The sequence below is a fragment of the Camponotus vicinus genome, unplaced genomic scaffold (genome assembly GCF_025532165.1).
Source record: "Camponotus vicinus isolate PSW18456_S1 unplaced genomic scaffold, iyCamVici1.0 SCAF_7, whole genome shotgun sequence".
Lineage (NCBI taxonomy): Eukaryota > Metazoa > Arthropoda > Insecta > Hymenoptera > Formicidae > Camponotus > Camponotus vicinus.
The window spans coordinates 13,202,603-13,220,089 of NW_028141979.1; the positions used below are offsets into that span (position 1 = coordinate 13,202,603).

Consider the following 17,487-nt stretch of genomic DNA (forward strand, 5'->3'; position numbering starts at 1 on the left):
TCCTCTGAATGGACTGATGGAGTGTGTGCTTCCGCTTTCCGAAGGTTTGTCTCGGATGATTCATTCGAAAGAAAATGGATTATATTTGATGGGCCAGTAGATGCTACATGGATCGAAAGTTTGAATACGGTTCTTGATGATAATCGCAAGCTTTGTCTCACGTCTGGCGAGGTAAGCAAGTTTTTCATTTTTTATTAAAAGACAATGAATAAAATAACCTGATTTTGGTCGTGTCGATGGAATTTTTCTTATGCATGCTTTTTTTTATCTTTTGATAGGCTGAATCATTATCAAATGTTAATTTTAAGATAATTTGATGGGAAAATAATATCCAAAATAGCAGATTTGTAGAAATTTGTAGAAACAAAAACCTAAGAATATATACATCTTCTTATCCTTCCTTTTTCTACTATCTCTTTTCTATTTCTATTATCGCATCCCATCTTTTCTATTTTTACATGAGAATATACATAAGAAAACATGCATAAGAAAGGTTCATCGTTTCCATCGAATGATCATTGATTCATTACGGCCGAAAACAAGTCATTATTAATTTTCTCTTTTATATAACAAATACATAAAAAATTATTAACTTCTATAAAAAAGAGTCCTGTTCACCTACATCCCCAATTTTCATAGCTTCGTTTATTTACAAAGTTTTTTGAACAACTTCATTTGCCGACATTCCCAATTGTCGACAGAGGGATTGTTTACAAGCATTATTGCACACATGTAATAATTAAAAATAAAAAAATACGTTTGTACTGCGACGTAAATTTTTATTTCCTCGAAGTGATAGAGAGGATGTTAGGGAGCGAAACGTCGTCAAAAAAGAATCATGCAACAAGAAAAAATACTCATGCTCGGAGGAACAAGGATGGAGGCTATTTTGTGCGAGCCACGATGAAGCGAAGGCCGTATCAAAATCTCGAAAATGGACGTCAAATACGGTCTTTCACGTATCAATTCGCGAAACAACAAAATACTCGACAAATGTTTGCCTTTTTCGGGCCGACTAGCTTGCCTAACGGTAGAGGGGCAGGGTCTGTGGAAAAGGTGTTATAATTAAATTATATGAGACCACGAAAATTACGGATTCGACAAACACGACAGAATTTACGTTCACAGAAGGCCGACACTTAAATAATTTACGCGACCGTATTATAATACAATAGAATATAATAAATTTATTAAAAAACAAATATTAAAAGAAAGAATTAACAAAGAAGAAATGAAAATATAGAATAGTAAACGAAATATTAACAAACAAAGGGGAATAATCCCCACGGAATTAACAAATAATAATTCGACAACGGTGATCGTAATCATTCGATAATGCATCGAAATTCGTACAACGCAAAAATCAGACAGATCGTATATTCAGGCGAAATCGAAAATCTAAGAAAACGCTATCACATTCCTAGTATTTCTTCTAATGTTCTCTAGATGTTTTTACGGCCAGATTTAGCAAGGCCGAACGGCGCATCGAAGAACGTAACGACAATACGACAATCAAATCTTCGCCTTAATTTACGGACTTTTCCCGCGCATACTTTTACTCGCTCTAATTTTCAATCTCGATACTCAACAAAACAGCAATGGGTTTGAAGGAATGCCTAATAATCAAGTGAGAATAATTAATCAACTTGCGAAGACGAGAGGGCTCGCTTGTGACGAGCACGGTCAATGCGATCGATAATCGATAGCCGTCGGACGCCACTTACGCCTCTCTTACTAACTTTTCGATATAACGCTCCTAACATACGCAAATATTTCGAATTTCGGCAATCTCCTACTTTGCCGTAATCAGATACGTACCGCGATACATTTACACACGTGACAAATACCACGAAGTAGTCACGAATCGGTTACACGACATTTTCCCGAAAATTAGAAGGGATAATGTTGGTACTAACAAAAATCTCTCAGGGGCAACATCATTTTAATTTCTGCGGATTAGTAACACTGTTCAGTAGTAGTCTGTTAGTTTGCGTGAACTATTTGACAGTTTTTGATATTTGTGCACGCGTGAGTATAATAAACATTTAATAAGCGCAATAAGCGTTTTTTAAATATAAATGCAAAATATATTGTGGCAATGATGTAAAAACTGACAAAAATCGTGAAAACATAAAGTACAGAGATAAGCAAGGTAAAAAACAGTAATATATATACAGGGTGATTCTAAACAAACATTTGTCTTTAAAATATCGAATTCTTGCGTGAATTCTAAGACGATTTTTCTTTTTGCAAAATTTTGTCCGGAGCTTAGTTTTTAAACTATAAGAGAAAATAGTTAACTAATTACGAAACGAGTACGAGAGGTAGGCAGGGACGGTACGATTCACCGTCCGATATAGGCGATTACGTAGGGTGCTCGCCGCGATCAGCTGATTGCTATACGCCATGAGTGTAGCAATCAGTATATGTGTGTGTGTGTGTGTGTGTGTGTGTAAGAGAGAGAATAGGTATACACACATGCACGTTAATTCTTTCTCTCTCTCTCTCTCTCTCATTCTCACTCACTCACTCACTTATTATTTATTCTTACCTTGTAGAGAATCTTGCTGTATTAGGGAAACGTCTCATTGTTATCAACGTGTAATTATTTATCAGCAGCATGAAGAATCTCTACAAGGTAAGAATAAATAATAAGTGAGTGAATGAGAATGAGGGAGAGAGAGAGAGAGAGAGAGACAGAAAGAATTAACGTGCATGTGTGTATACCTATTTTCTCTCTTACACACACACACACACACACACACACACATACACTGATTGCTACACTTATCGCGTATAGCAATCAGCTGATTGCTATACGCGATGAGTGTAGCAATCAGTGTGTGTGTGTGTGTGTGTGTGTGTGTGTGTAAGAGAGAAAATAGGTATACACACATGCACGTTAATTCTTTCTCTCTCTCTCTCTCTCTTACACACACACACACAATACATACACATACACTCTGACACATCGTGTTAGACGAAAGCGAAGTTTTTTCTTCTCTTCTATCGTTACTTACGAATTTACTCACTTAATCACTCACGATCGATAAAATATACTAACAAATTTATAAATGATTAATGCACTCAATTACTAATTACACACTCGATATAAATAAATTACAAAAATGACTTAAAGAAAGAAACGCGCGCGGTATACTGTTAACGCGTAACAATTATTTATCAGCAGTACGAAGATTCTCTACAAGATAAGAATAAATAATAAGTGAGTGAGTGAGTGAGAATGAGAGAGAGAGACAGAGAGAGAGAATTAACGTGCATGGGGTGAGCAAAAAGTATTGGACCGGCCAAATATCTCAGCATAATCGAGTCCTACAGAAAAAAACCATAGACCAAATTAAATGTCTTAAAAAAGGGACTTGACGGTGACTTTGAACTTGAGGTCAAATTTAGAGGTCATTTGAAGGTAAACTCAAATTTTTTAAGTGGGAACCCCCATTTTTTATTACATATTCTTGTAGCTGAAGTCGAGACATTTTCAAAACACTATAATTGTTTTTTCATCAAGCACTTTTCAAGTTATGAGACTTCAAAGTTACAGTACCGCTGGCATTCGCATTACCCAAGGTGTACCACGTGGAGGTTGCTCAGTCGGATTTACACCCCTTTTTTGTATTTTTTAATTTTAAAATTTTTTAATTTTTTTAATTTTAAAGATTCTTTGTTTTTTAATTAAAAAATTTTTTTTTTGTATTTTTTAATTAAAGAATTTCTTTTTGTATCTAAAAAATTTCTCTTGTTGCCTATGACCACGTGGAAGTTTCTTAGCCAAATTTACACATTTTGTGCGTGCGTATGTGTGCGCGCGCGCGTGCGCGTAAACGTAAATACATATTTGGTAATAATTATAGCAAATGTTCGAATTGCCTTCCTTCCACCGCTTGACAGTGTACTAGCCTCAATTGAAAAGAATCTCTGACATTTCTTAACATGTCGACAGTTATCAAACTCATTTCGTCAGTTATTCTTTGTTTTAATTCTTCAATGTTTGCTGGTTTAGTTTTATAAACTTGCTCTTTCAAATAGCCCCACAAAAAAAAGTCAAGCGGTGTCATATCGGGAGATCTTGGAGGCCATTCAATTGTTCCTCGTCTCCCAATCCATCTGTTAGGGAAAGTTTCATCTAACAATCTTCGTACCCTTAACCCAAAATGTGCTAGAGCTCTATCTTGCTGAAATCACACGCGATCGAAATTATTAGGAAAGATATTTTGAATAGCAGGAATAATTTGCTCAACTAGCATAGCTTCATACCTTTCGGAATTGAGATTTTCATTGAAGAAAGATGGGCCTATTAAATGATCTTCAATTATTCCTGTCCAGACATTGACTTTTTGAAGATATTGAGATTTCTTATCTCTCATCCAATGTGGATTTTCGGAGTTCCAATATCGAAAATTTTGACGATTAACATTTCCATTAAGTTGAAAGACAGCTTCATCGGTAAAGACAATGTTATTTACGAAATCATTTCCGCGAGCCTGAATGAATTCACAGAATTTCATTCTCCGGTCAAAATCTTCATAAACTAACTCCTGCACATAATGCATTTTATAAGGATGAAATCTGTACCTCTTTAGAATATTACACACCGATCGCTGACTGATTTCGATTTCTGTAGCAACTTTTCTAGTGGACGTATTAGGTGTTTCAATGAAGCTTTGCAGAATTTCTGCACTTTCTTCATCATTAGAGATAGATTTCGATCGTCCACTGCGCGGACGATCTTTTATGCTATCTGTTTGAAGGAAACGATAAATCGTTCTTACAACTGTGGATTTTGAAATTGGATTTCGCGCGTTAAAAGTTGCATTAAAAAGATCACATGTCTCTTGATATGATCTCTGCTTATCTCCATACCCTTTCATCATCAGCAAATAAATGCGTTCTTTTTCCGACAACTCAGCCATTATTCTTGCAAGCAAGGAATGAGTTAAATTTTTTAGATGAGCGAAAATTATTTCTTAAACAATTAAAGAGAGAAGAATTAAAAAAAAATTATTTCTCATGACAATCCTTCGCGCAAAGAAAATGCTCGAGCTCAAGGACAGTATTGAAGCTACGAAACAGGCCACAAAAGCGTATTTACAACAAGTGGAGGGGATAGGCTTAGATAACAGGGGTGCGGGTGTTCACTAAACTCCTATACGCGAGCGTACACATATGCGAGCGCGCGCGCACAAAATGTGTAAATTTAGCTTATGCTTTTGCGGCCTGTTTCATAACTTCAATACTGCCCTTGAGCTCGAGCATTTTCTTTGCGCGAAGGATTGTCATGAGAAATAATTTTTCTTTAATTCTTCTCTCTTCAATTGTTTAAGAAATAATTTTCGCTCATCTAAAAAATGCTCATAAAAAAAATTAAAAAAAATAATTGTTAAATTATTATATAATTGCAAATTACATTTTTCTTTTCGAAACAATTATGTGTTTCCTTTACACCAATTGATTCCTCTCATTATTTTGTACATAAAAGTATCAAGGTAAGATAATCAAAAAATGAATATTTTACTAGATATTTTATGGTTTATGTAAAATTGAGAAATTATTTCAAGCCTCATAACTCGGAAAGTACTTAATGAAAACTAACTTAATTATAGTGTTTTGGAAAGCTCTTGAGATAAGCTACAAGAATATGCAATGACAAATAGTAGGTTCCATTTAAGAAATTGAAGGTCACCTTTACGTAACCTTCAAATGACTCTTCAAGGTCAAACCAATGGTACCATCTTATGGCCCCCTCGAAACCAAACAACTTTTATCTGAAACATTTTTCTCTCCCAGGCTTGGTTTTCGAGATATTCGACTGGATGGATTAAAATGGGCCACCCTGTATATATGTGTGTGTATACATGTAAGATAAAGAAATTTATTATATATATAATTTTTATATATATATATATATATATATATATAAAGATAAAGACAAAGCGAGCCTCGCGAGCGAGCGAGACTTCGGAACTCTTTCATAACACGTCATCTCGCATCTTTATATATATATATATATATATATATATATATATATATATATATATATATATATATATATATAAAATATATATATATATATATATATATATATAATATTTACTCCTTCTCGCTATATATATACACACGTGTGTGTGTGTGTGTGTGTGTGTGTGTGTGTGTGTGTGTGTGTATGTGTGTGTGTGTGTGTGTGAAAATGCAAAATATAAAAGTTTTATTTTCCATAGTAAAATGACATATAAAGATAAGTAAAAGCGAGCCTCGCGAGCGAGACTTCGGAAACTCTTTGACAATACGTCATGTCGCCTGATCCTTACTCCTTCTCGCTCTCGCTTCGACATCGGAGATCTTTCCTTGAAAATAATTGCAATGGATTTTATATTTTTGAGATGACACCAAACACGACATAAATCGGATAATTTCTAATTATATGTAAAATTTAATAATTTATTTAAAAATGATCCGATTTCTGTCGCGTTTCTTGTCATCACAAAAATGCCATCCATTACAATTATTTTCAAACCGAAAAAATGTACATATACAGGGTGTATCATTTTAAGTGAAAAAGTTAATATCTCGAGATTATAAATTATTATTATTTATTTATAAACTATTTTTATTATTATCTTTTTTATTTATTTTTTATTTTTTTATTTTTACATTTTTTTATTTCTTATAATATTTAGAATATAAAAATTTGTTACTCCATCAGGATCGAGATACTATATTGTAAATATTTGAAAATACAAACATACAAACGCAATACAATTGTTTCGATCCTGACAGTGATAAATATTCTAAACATTGTAAAAAATATAGAAATATAAAATATATAGAATTTAGCATATAGAAATATAGAAATATATATAAATATAGAATGGGCCCCTCCATCGCCCATTCTCGTGAGAACGCAACCAAAATATTTTATTTCTTTATTTCGTCTCTCCGATCAGAACTTACAAGTGAAATTGAAGCATGTTTTTTCTATTCACTCTGACGAGTATTTCATCAGGCTAAATTTTTTAGAATAACTTTTTACTTTGGAAAAGGCAACAGTTTATTGCTTTCTATAATTTTATAAAAATGCTCTCTCATGCATTTTACATTCTTCGAATATTTCTCCTCGCAAGGATTGCCTTCTAAGGCTATAGTCGTGGCGAAAGCTGCGGCATAAATTCCACAACTTATTCTATCAGGTTGAGATTGAACCTTTTCAAAAATTATGTCACTTGAATTTACTCTCGGATAACGAAGATGTATATAATTTTTTTCTTTAGCTACCAATTTATCATATGTACAGCCGGGTAGACTGTCGTACATATGAAGTTTGGTATCATCAAAGAAAATACATCTCCAGTGATTACTACAATTTCCTCCAATTATTTGTAAGCTTTTGTCACTATGACTAGCTACAATCATGTGGGGATATTCTAAATATAGCACACTTTGTGTTTCGAAACAAGAAACTTCTCTTATGATGCGCAAAAATAAATCCAATGATTCATCATTTAACTGACTCTTTATAGACAAGACATTATTTTTTACTGAAGAAGGAGAAGCAAACGTCTCATCTAAAAATTTTTTATGTCTTGCCATATCGTCTTCAGTTATATCTCGTTTGTTATTCGAGTAACTTATGATAATGCAGTCATCATCATTTTGCTCTTTATTCAAAGCAATAGTAGCAGTCATTGCTGTTTCCATTGACGAAACGTTTGCTTTGAATTGTATGCTCTCTTCTATGCCATTTTCGCTTTCTACATTTCGTGTACTTCGACTAAGTATCTTTTTTGCTGCTTCTTTTTTAGCTTCTTTAGCTTCTATTATATATCTTGGGTTTCGGATAGGCATATGCCTATTATGACGACTGTCCAAGATTTCTGGAAGCATGCAATCATTATAAAAGCGTGTTAAAAAAGGCAACATTTGATTTCTCCAAAAGATATTCTCTCTATCAATGCGCAATATTTTCATGCCTTTTGGAGTCCAAACAGCAAAAATACAATATTCTCGCTGCGTTATGTTCAATTGACCTTGAACTTGATAAAAATATCTATGATTTCGATTCATTTTATGTGGATCTTTTTTATCAAAAATGCCTTTTAAAGAAGGCAGTGTCTCTACGGCTTTTTCTGCTGTCAAGTGCTCAGCTGACAGAGGACATTTAATTTCCACAAGACCATTTTCTTCAATAAGTCCGTCAGGTGAAGCACCCAAGAATGGATTCTGAATATCAATAAACAATCCGCAAGGTTTTATCTCTTTATTTAATTTCAAAGCCAATTCTTTTCTTGCTGTTTCTTCCTTATCGCGACCATATTTCATGGCTGCATTATCAATAAACGAAGGATATAAAATGGATTTTACTGTCGCTGCGCAAGATGTTGTTGGTCTCATGCGACATACAGTTCCAAAATTGGATGCCGTCAACATTTCTCGTCTCAGTGATAACCATAATTCTGATTCATTTTGATTTCTTGTATCGAGTTCAATTTTTTGCCAGTTTAGCGCATTTTCGAACAACTTTTCTAAATGGTTTTGCCGAAGTTGTTCGAATATATCGGATGGAAGATCTGGTTTTTGCGATTGCGGACCGTAATAACGATCCGTTCCTGACTCTCGCTTGAATTTTTTTGGCCGTCCCTGCTCTTCTCGAGATTCTCTGGTTTTCGCAACTTTTATTTGTCGTCGCTTTTCCAGATTCTCGACAATAGACGGAACAGTCTTACGCATGCTTTGATGTACTTGTGTAAGTACTTGTTGCGTATTATATTGCACAACTGCTCCCGCAATTCTAGCATTGTAAGAGCCTCGTTTACCAAAATTAATACGTTTTCCGCCAATTTCTTTGCAGATTATTGAATTGAATGATTCTGCAGGGTTATTCGTTAAATTTAACAATAAACTTTCAGAGTAAGCGCTTAGATATATGACAGCACTTTCTATTTTTGAATAAAGACCGTGAAATTTTAGAAACGGTACATAATTTTTGTTCGTTTCATCACAATTTTCTTTGCATGTACGACCGCGTGATTCACAACGCTTATGTTCGCCAAAAATATGGCTAGGAATATTCAATATATCTTTTTGTAATTCCATAGCTTGACAATGTTGAGGTTGCCTTTCTTTTTTTCGTAGAGCGGCTGCCTCTATTACTTCCTTTCGTATTTTTAAAATGTTGTTTTTCACAACATTTCGCATCTCCACAAAACCACGTTGTCTATGCATTTTTGGCTGAGACATCTCGGCCACAGCTTTTAGCTTTTTGCATAAATTGCGAAGCAAATGATTGGTGCATTCAATTTTTTTTACAGTCACCATATGTTCACGATATGGTCTGTTATCAACAATAGCCTGATATATGCTACTGTCACCATCGGCAATAACCGTTTTATAAATCAGTCCATGCATTTCGAGGCTACATTTGAAACCTTCCGCGATGGCATCGCTTTCCATGCTTGTGGAGCTTGCGTTGCGATCAAAATTTTTATAGCATTTGTGAACTTGTGATTGAACACCTTTCCGCTCTGCCATATTACATAATGTGCAAAATTTGTTGCGAACACCAATGAAGAGAACTTTTCTCGTGCGGTAACCAATTATGGCTCCAATACCGGAAAGAGAGTCGTAGGCAGTGCCGTACGATCTCTTCATCCAACTACCATCCGCAACAACTGTTATATACGGAAAACCGTTTATAACTTCGTTTTTATCAAGAGCGAGTTGTTTTTCAACTTCGCCAGCCATTTTCATATTTTCCATAGTTGTTTTCTGAAAATCATCGACTAAATTTTCTCTATATTTTATATAAGTTGGCTCGGACAAACAAGGAATATTCATGGCTGCACACAGCTCTTCCAGCTGAGCATAACCAATTCCTACCGTAACAGTTCCTGTTACAACAGCCATATTAATATCTAATATTTCTGGCTCTGTGGGTTCTGACCAGATGTTAGCTTTATAATTGCACATTTGGCATTGAAAGAATAACTGCGTCTTAAACCCACGGCGGCTAGAATTTATGAGTTTCCAATCTTTAAATTGGCACTCTATTCCTCGCGCATGGTTATCAAATGTTCTATGGATTTCACTCCACAGAAAAGAAATGTCGACAATGCGTCGGCCTTCAGGCATGCTTTCTTTGATACGATATGCATCCAGAGGGCCATTATCGATAACAAAAGTATTGTTATCTTCAAGTTCGACATTTTCATAACACATACCTGTATTTGAAATTGACTCCAAGCATTGCATTTGGGTACTAACTTCCAAATCCATCGTATCGGGAAAAGATTCCACCGATTTCTGAAAGTTGATGGATTCGTCGTTACCCTTCATGCACCTGAAATCATTTGTGTCTTGAATCTTTAACAGCTTCAATGATTGTCGCCTGCAAAAAGATAAATGAATTAGTACTTATATCGCTACAAAAATCAGGAAAAAAGTAAAACCTTTAAAAAATAAGTGCAGTCCTTTAATTATAAAATCTTACATAAATATTACTGTGAAAATTAACTGTGGCACAATAGATCATGTTTAGAATAGAACATAATTTTCAGTAAAGAGCGTACATGCAAATGGTGAGAAATATTTCTTAAATCAACCAGTACACAAATAAATCGCCTCTGGGATAAATATTTTTTAATAACCAGAGCACACATACAAATCGCATCTGGTGAGAAATATTTCTTAGATCAACCAGCACAGGAATAAACTGCCTCTGGGATAAATATTTTAAAGCAGCCAGCTCACGAATAGATCGCCTTTGGCACTAACTACTATAAAAAAAAATACCTAGTTATAAATATACAGGGCGATCCTGAAAAACGTTATGTCTTTAAAATGACGTATTCCTGACACCATTCTAAGACAATTTTTCCTTTACCAAAATTTGATTTGAAGCGTAGTTTTTGAATTATGAGCAAAAATAGTTAGTAAATCACGCGTCGGGTACAGAAGGCAGGCAGGAGCGGCGCGGCGTGCCGCGAGCGCGGGCGCAGCTGACCGCCCGACGGGTGATTATCATCGCATGAGTCGCTAACTATTTTATCTTATAACATAAAATTATGCTTTAAATAAAATTTTGGTAAAGAAGAAAATGTCTTAGAATTACGTCAGAAATACGTGTTCCTTAAAATAACGTTATTTTAATAATGAAAAGTTGTTCCGGATCGCCGGCCGTCCGACGTTGCAATCAGCTGATTGCTACACGCGATGTGTGTATGGCGGAGTGTGTGCGTAAGAGAGAGAGAGAAAGAGAGAGAGAGAGAGGGAGGGTAGGAGGGACAGACATTCATATACACGCACGCACTTTTTTCTCGCTCTCTTTCTCTCTTTTACGCAACACTCATACACTCTCTCATTCAGTCTCTCACTCACACTCTCTCGGTCACTCACTCACTCACTCACCTGCTTACTCACTTGCTCACTCACCTTGTAGCAGCGTAGCGAATCTTCATGCTATGTATTGTTGTTATCTGCTGCACGGTTATGATTGCTAGAGATGCGCGACACATCGAAATTTTTTCGATTATTAATCTCACACTCGATTGGCACAATACAGATTACACGATAACGAGTTTACTGTTTATTCACTCACTATTGATTTATCGATACCAAAAATTACTTTCAAAGAAACGCGAATGCAAACAACACATGACTCGACGCGAAGCGACGGACCGCGGAGACTGCGCGATCACAAGAGTTATGTTGCCAGAAACGCGACACGCGACATCTAACAAACGACTTGCGCGTGGCGTGTGATTGACGCGAGATAAGACGAACGATCGGCTAAAACCTTCGCATTGCGAATGCGGTAGAAAACATGAAACGTATAATGACATACTTAAAAAATTAATTATTTATTATAAATAATAACTATTTCTAATTATAATAAATAATAATTATCTCCGCGGTCCGTCGCTTCGCGTCGAGTCATGTGTTGTTTGCATTCGCGTTTCTTTGAAAGTAATTTTTGGTATCGATAAATCAATAGTGAGTGAATAAACAGTAAACTCGTTATCGTGTAATCTGTATTGTGTCAATCGAGTGTGAGATTAATAATCGAAAAAATTTCGATGTGTCGCGCATCTCTAGCAATCATAACCGTGCAGCAGATAACAACAATACATAGCATGAAGATTCGCTACGCTGCTACAAGGTGAGTGAGCAAGTGAGTACGCAGGTGAGTGAGTGAGTGAGTGACCGAGAGAGTGTGAGTGAGAGACTGAATGAGAGAGTGTATGAGTGTTGCGTAAAAGAGAGAAAGAGAGCGAGAAAAAAGTGCGTGCGTGTGTATGAATGTCTGTCCCTCCTACCCTCCCTCTCTCTCTCTCTTTCTCTCTCTCTCTTACGCACACACTCCGCCATACACACATCGCGTGTAGCAATCAGCTGATTGCAACGTCGGACGGCCGGCGATCCGGAACAACTTTTCATTATTAAAATAACGTTATTTTAAGGAACACGTATTTCTGACGTAATTCTAAGACATTTTCTTCTTTACCAAAATTTTATTTAAAGCATAATTTTATGTTATAAGATAAAATAGTTAGCGACTCATGCGGTGATAATCACCCGTCGGGCGGTCAGCTGCGCCCGCGCTCGCGGCACGCCGCGCCGCTCCTGCCTGCCTTCTGTACCCGACGCGTGATTTACTAACTATTTTTGCTCATAATTCAAAAACTACGCTTCAAATCAAATTTTGGTAAAGGAAAAATTGTCTTAGAATGGTGTCAGGAATACGTCATTTTAAAGACATAACGTTTTTCAGGATCGCCCTGTATATAAATATTTTTTAATAACCAGAGCGCATATGCAAACCGCATCTGGTGAGAAATATTTCTTAGATCAACCAGCACAGGAATAAACTGCCTCTGGGATAAATATTTTAAAGCAGCCAGCTCACGAATAGATCGCCTCTGGCACTAACTACTATAAAAAAATACCTAGTTATAAATATATATAAATATTTTTTAATAACCAGAGCGCATATGCAAACCGCATCTGGTAAGAAATATTTCTTAGATCAACCAGCACACGAACAAACCGCCTCTGGGAAAAATATTTGTTAGCCAGCTCACGAATAGACCGCCTCTGGCACTAACTACTATACAAAAATATATATATATAGTTTTACATATAAAGATGAGCAAAGGACTGCATTCTTATCTTTTAGAAATAATAATTGTTTCATGATTATTTGTGTATATATATAATTATTTATATTATATGCATTTATGTATATAACATGTATGTAATAAACTGGATAACAGAGAAGAATGAAGGACAAAAAAAGAGAGAGAGAGGAAAGAAGAGGGAGTTAGAGAGAAAAAGAGGGCGGGAGAGGGAGAAAGAGAAAGAGAGAAAGAGAGAAAATCTGTGAGAGATATAATCTGTGTGTGTGTGTGTGTGTGCGTGCGTGCATGCGTGCGTGTGTGTGTGTGCGCGTGCGTGCGTGCGTGCGTTGTATATATAATAGTAATTCTCAATTGATATAAAAATACTAACCTTTTAAACCATCCTTTCTTTTTACTAAGTCTCCACGCACTAAAGGGCAAACGTTTTTCATCGTACTTGCGTCCTATTATGTGTGTGTAAACACAAAAAAAAAATAAATAAATATAATAACACAATATATATAATCTAATAATATATAATTTTTATTTTTTATTTTCGCTATTATATTTGACACGTTATAATGTTATAACAGTCGAACGGTTCTCGCATATCATTTGTTGTATATTATCTTGCAAGATATTATAATTCCTATTGTGAAATAAAGACAATAAGCGTAACGAGTGGAATATATTTGTCAATCAAATAAAATTTATATTTCAAAATTGTATATTAGATATTGCGAAAAGAGCGAGAGAGAGAGAGAGAGAGAGAGAGAAAATGAAAGATTGTAAACATTCGTTCATAAATCTATTATAATCAACATAATAGGCAATACTATGTAATGAATAAATATATAAGATTTGACTAGTCATAATATATAGCAATAATTTTTAGGAACTTTAATTTTGAAATTTATAACTATACTTTATATCATAACTATAATTTATACCAACTGAACAAGTAACTGAATATTTGGAACTACACATTATTACGTAATAATAAATGGAATTACAATTCTATTGACATTATTATACAATATTTGTGGTAATGAATAAATAAAAAATAATAGGTTTGTTGAGAAAATAAGTAATAACGGAAAAATTATTATAAATTTTTTGGTTTTACGAAAATATATGAATATATATATAAAATAATAAAACATACATGGTTTATAATGTTTATAATATTTTTTTATATTTATTTATTTTTTATTTATGTTTGTAACCTTCTTTTCTTTTCATCTCTTCCTGCAATATATAGTTTTGGAGTATAAGTTGTACTTTTTATTCAAAGAATTATTTTATTTGTTACAGTTATATAGTTAGTTGGCGATGAATATTATAATATTGCTAATATGCAAAGAGAAAACATATGATCCATCTAAAATTAAAAATATATATATATATATATTTAAGAGTAATTAAAATTGTCGATAATATCGACAATTTTAATTTCGCCATTACCGATATTAATATGTATATAATATGTTTTTTTGTAACATATGATTTGTGCATATTATAAAGAACAATTTTTATTTACATTTAACATGTTTAAATCAAACAATATAATATATTTATACTTCTCTATCACACGCATATGTAAGCGTATAAATAAAAAAAAATATATATATAAAAAAAAATATATATATATATATTTTTTTTTATTTATACGCTTACATATGCGTGTGATAGAGAAGTATAAATATATTATATTGTTTGATTTAAACATGTTAAATGTAAATAAAAATTGTTCTTTATAATATGCACAAATCATATGTTACAAAAAAACATATTATATACATATTAATATCGGTAATGGCGAAATTAAAATTGTCGATATTATCGACAATTTTAATTACTCTTAAATGAGGGCGCTATCCCGTTGGAGTTCGAGCGTCACTTAAGGATCCCCTTAACAGCTGTGCTCGGACTCTCTGACAGTCGTTGTTAGAAACAACGTATTGACAACGCGCGCGGAGACGATCTTTTTCCATTGATGTACTTCTCGCCGACAGAATAACGGGTGGCGAATACATCATATTACTGTCACTATATAAAGGGTGTCAGGAAAATTTTCGCAGTCCCGAAGTGTGAAGGTAGATTGGCTCAAATTAAGAAAAAGGGTCCTATACTATTTTGCGATATTTGCAATAATTAACGAAAAATTAATTGAAGATGTTCGGCCAATCTGCGTGAGTAGAAGCGCGCGGCGACGAGAGTCGTTCCACTGTAACCTTATATTAGGCGCGCGGCGAAGCGGTGAGTGGGGAAGGAGTGATGAATCCGGGCCTCACTCACCACTCCTTCCTTACTATACATACGAAAAATATTTAAACTTATTGTCAACTTCGCTCCAACCGTAATTTGTACAAGATGTACATGATGATGATAGTGAATACAAATTTTTCGCAGTTTTACATTAAATAATAATTATATTTAAATAGTGGCGTAATTATTTAATTTATTTTTTTGGATAATATCGAGTAGAATGTATAAAATTGTAAGGTTTTATGAAATTGAATATAAATTAACGACATATCGTAAATAAATTAAATTGCCTTTTGTAATGCAAAATAAAAACAAAAAAATAAAATTATTTATTAAATTAACTTTATTTTATAAAAATATTGCAGGTTTCGCGTTAAGAAAAAATGAAAAAAGAAACTACCACAGGCCGGGATCGAACCTGTGACCAGCAGCGTAGTAGTCTCGGGCTTTACCGCCCGAGCTACGCCGCTTATGCGGCGTTTACAATGAGATTTTAAGGAGACTTAAGTCTTACGCCTTAAGTCTCCTTAAAATCTCATTGTAGACAACGCTTTACTCGATGATTAGTCTAAATTCACTGGTATACAAGATACGGCATATTTTTAAGTTGGTTTTTTTCAAAAACGGCTGAGAGATGCATCCTCTCGCTTTCCTCAAATACTTCTTTAATCGAATAGTATACACAGTTAAAATTTTATTCAAATCGGTGTTCCGAAGGTCGCGCCCTTCCCTTCTAAGACAGAGAATAATAAATGGAATCTGACATTACGCGAATGACCCGTCGCTGTCAACTCAAATTTTTTTACTATAAAATCAAATAATTGGATATGTTTATAGTTGGTACGTCCGGTAAAATGTAAAATCATTTGCGTTCAAACGATCCCTATTAAGTACCACGTCAACAATAGGCATATGATACTCTGTTTCTTGGAGTAGGAAACAATAAATAAAAATAATATTAAGGATTATTAGTAGTTATAATTTAAGATTTCTGAAACAAAAATTGTAATTACAGTTGTCACATAAAAATCCAAGTGCTTCGCATGTTTATAATGCTCCATATAAAATTCTTCTACTTGACAATTCAAACAAAAGCGTACTGCATCTCGGAAAAATTATCAAAAAGAAAATTAAACAATCTTTGAGACGACACATACGTTTGACAAGTCACCTGACTCATGAGCAAATTCTCATGAACAGTAAATTAGTCATCCTACTCTCACTCTACTAGATAGAGCTAAGTCTCGAGCCAAAGGATTCAACTAATTAAAAATCTTAGGAAACCCCTTTCCTTCCAAAAGTCAACCTCCTTGTTCCTAAGAAGGGAGTAATAAAAATTGTCTCATTCATTCAAAAAGGTCCCTAATATCCAGTAAGGAAGAGGAGCAATGATTTTAAAATACGCGAGCACAAGTTGCAATGAATAAGCATTCATTCATTCGTTCATTCATTCATTCATTAACACTCTTTTTCTTAATCACAGTCGAGATTCACTTACAGTTAAATACAGAATTTTGAGAATTCAATCTTAATCTGATTCAAATTATATAGCCTCGGGGATCCTTTCTTGTGTCACGCAATTGAATTATTAATCCGCTTTATGTCTTAGCAAAAATGTCTTATTAATATTTAATTGTGCATTGTGTGTAAGTGGATATTTATTAAAAATCTTCTGGTGGACATCTCCATTAGCCAGCTTTTCATGCTGTAATAGCGAAGATCCGACTTCAGCCATTGCAATTTTATCAACGCACTAATTCTTATGATGCCAACGAGTAGTGAGTAAAATTAAGTAATTTTTATATTTTCTCCATTTCACATATCTTATTATCCCACAATTTAAATTGAAACATGTCATCTTTTTATTTATTAACTCCTTGCTTTTCTCTCTGAAAAATGGTTATCGATTAATTCCTTGATTCTTATTTCCCTTTAATTGTTCTTTCTGATTTATTCAGCGTGAATTTGTATAGTTTTCCAACTTCACATCTCGTTTCAGCCTTTCCTTATATATATTTAACTCTCCATTTCTATTTTTCCCTTTCAATTTCCTTTAATTTCTCATCTCCTTTATATTATTATTATTATTATT

General features: G+C 34.1%; 2 protein-coding genes across 9 annotated transcripts in view; one reads left to right on the top strand and one right to left on the bottom strand.

Moving 5' to 3' along the window:
* Window positions 1-17,487, top strand: part of Dhc62b (Dynein heavy chain at 62B) — an 835,389-nt gene that overhangs the window by 407,510 nt on the left and 410,392 nt on the right. The window lies entirely within an intron of this gene.
* On the bottom strand, window positions 7,045-10,326 carry LOC145974807 (uncharacterized). Its single transcript, XM_083104830.1, has one exon. It carries the CDS (start codon window positions 10,285-10,287, stop codon window positions 7,045-7,047), a length of 3,243 nt encoding a protein of 1,080 aa, XP_082960956.1. The 5' UTR covers window positions 10,288-10,326.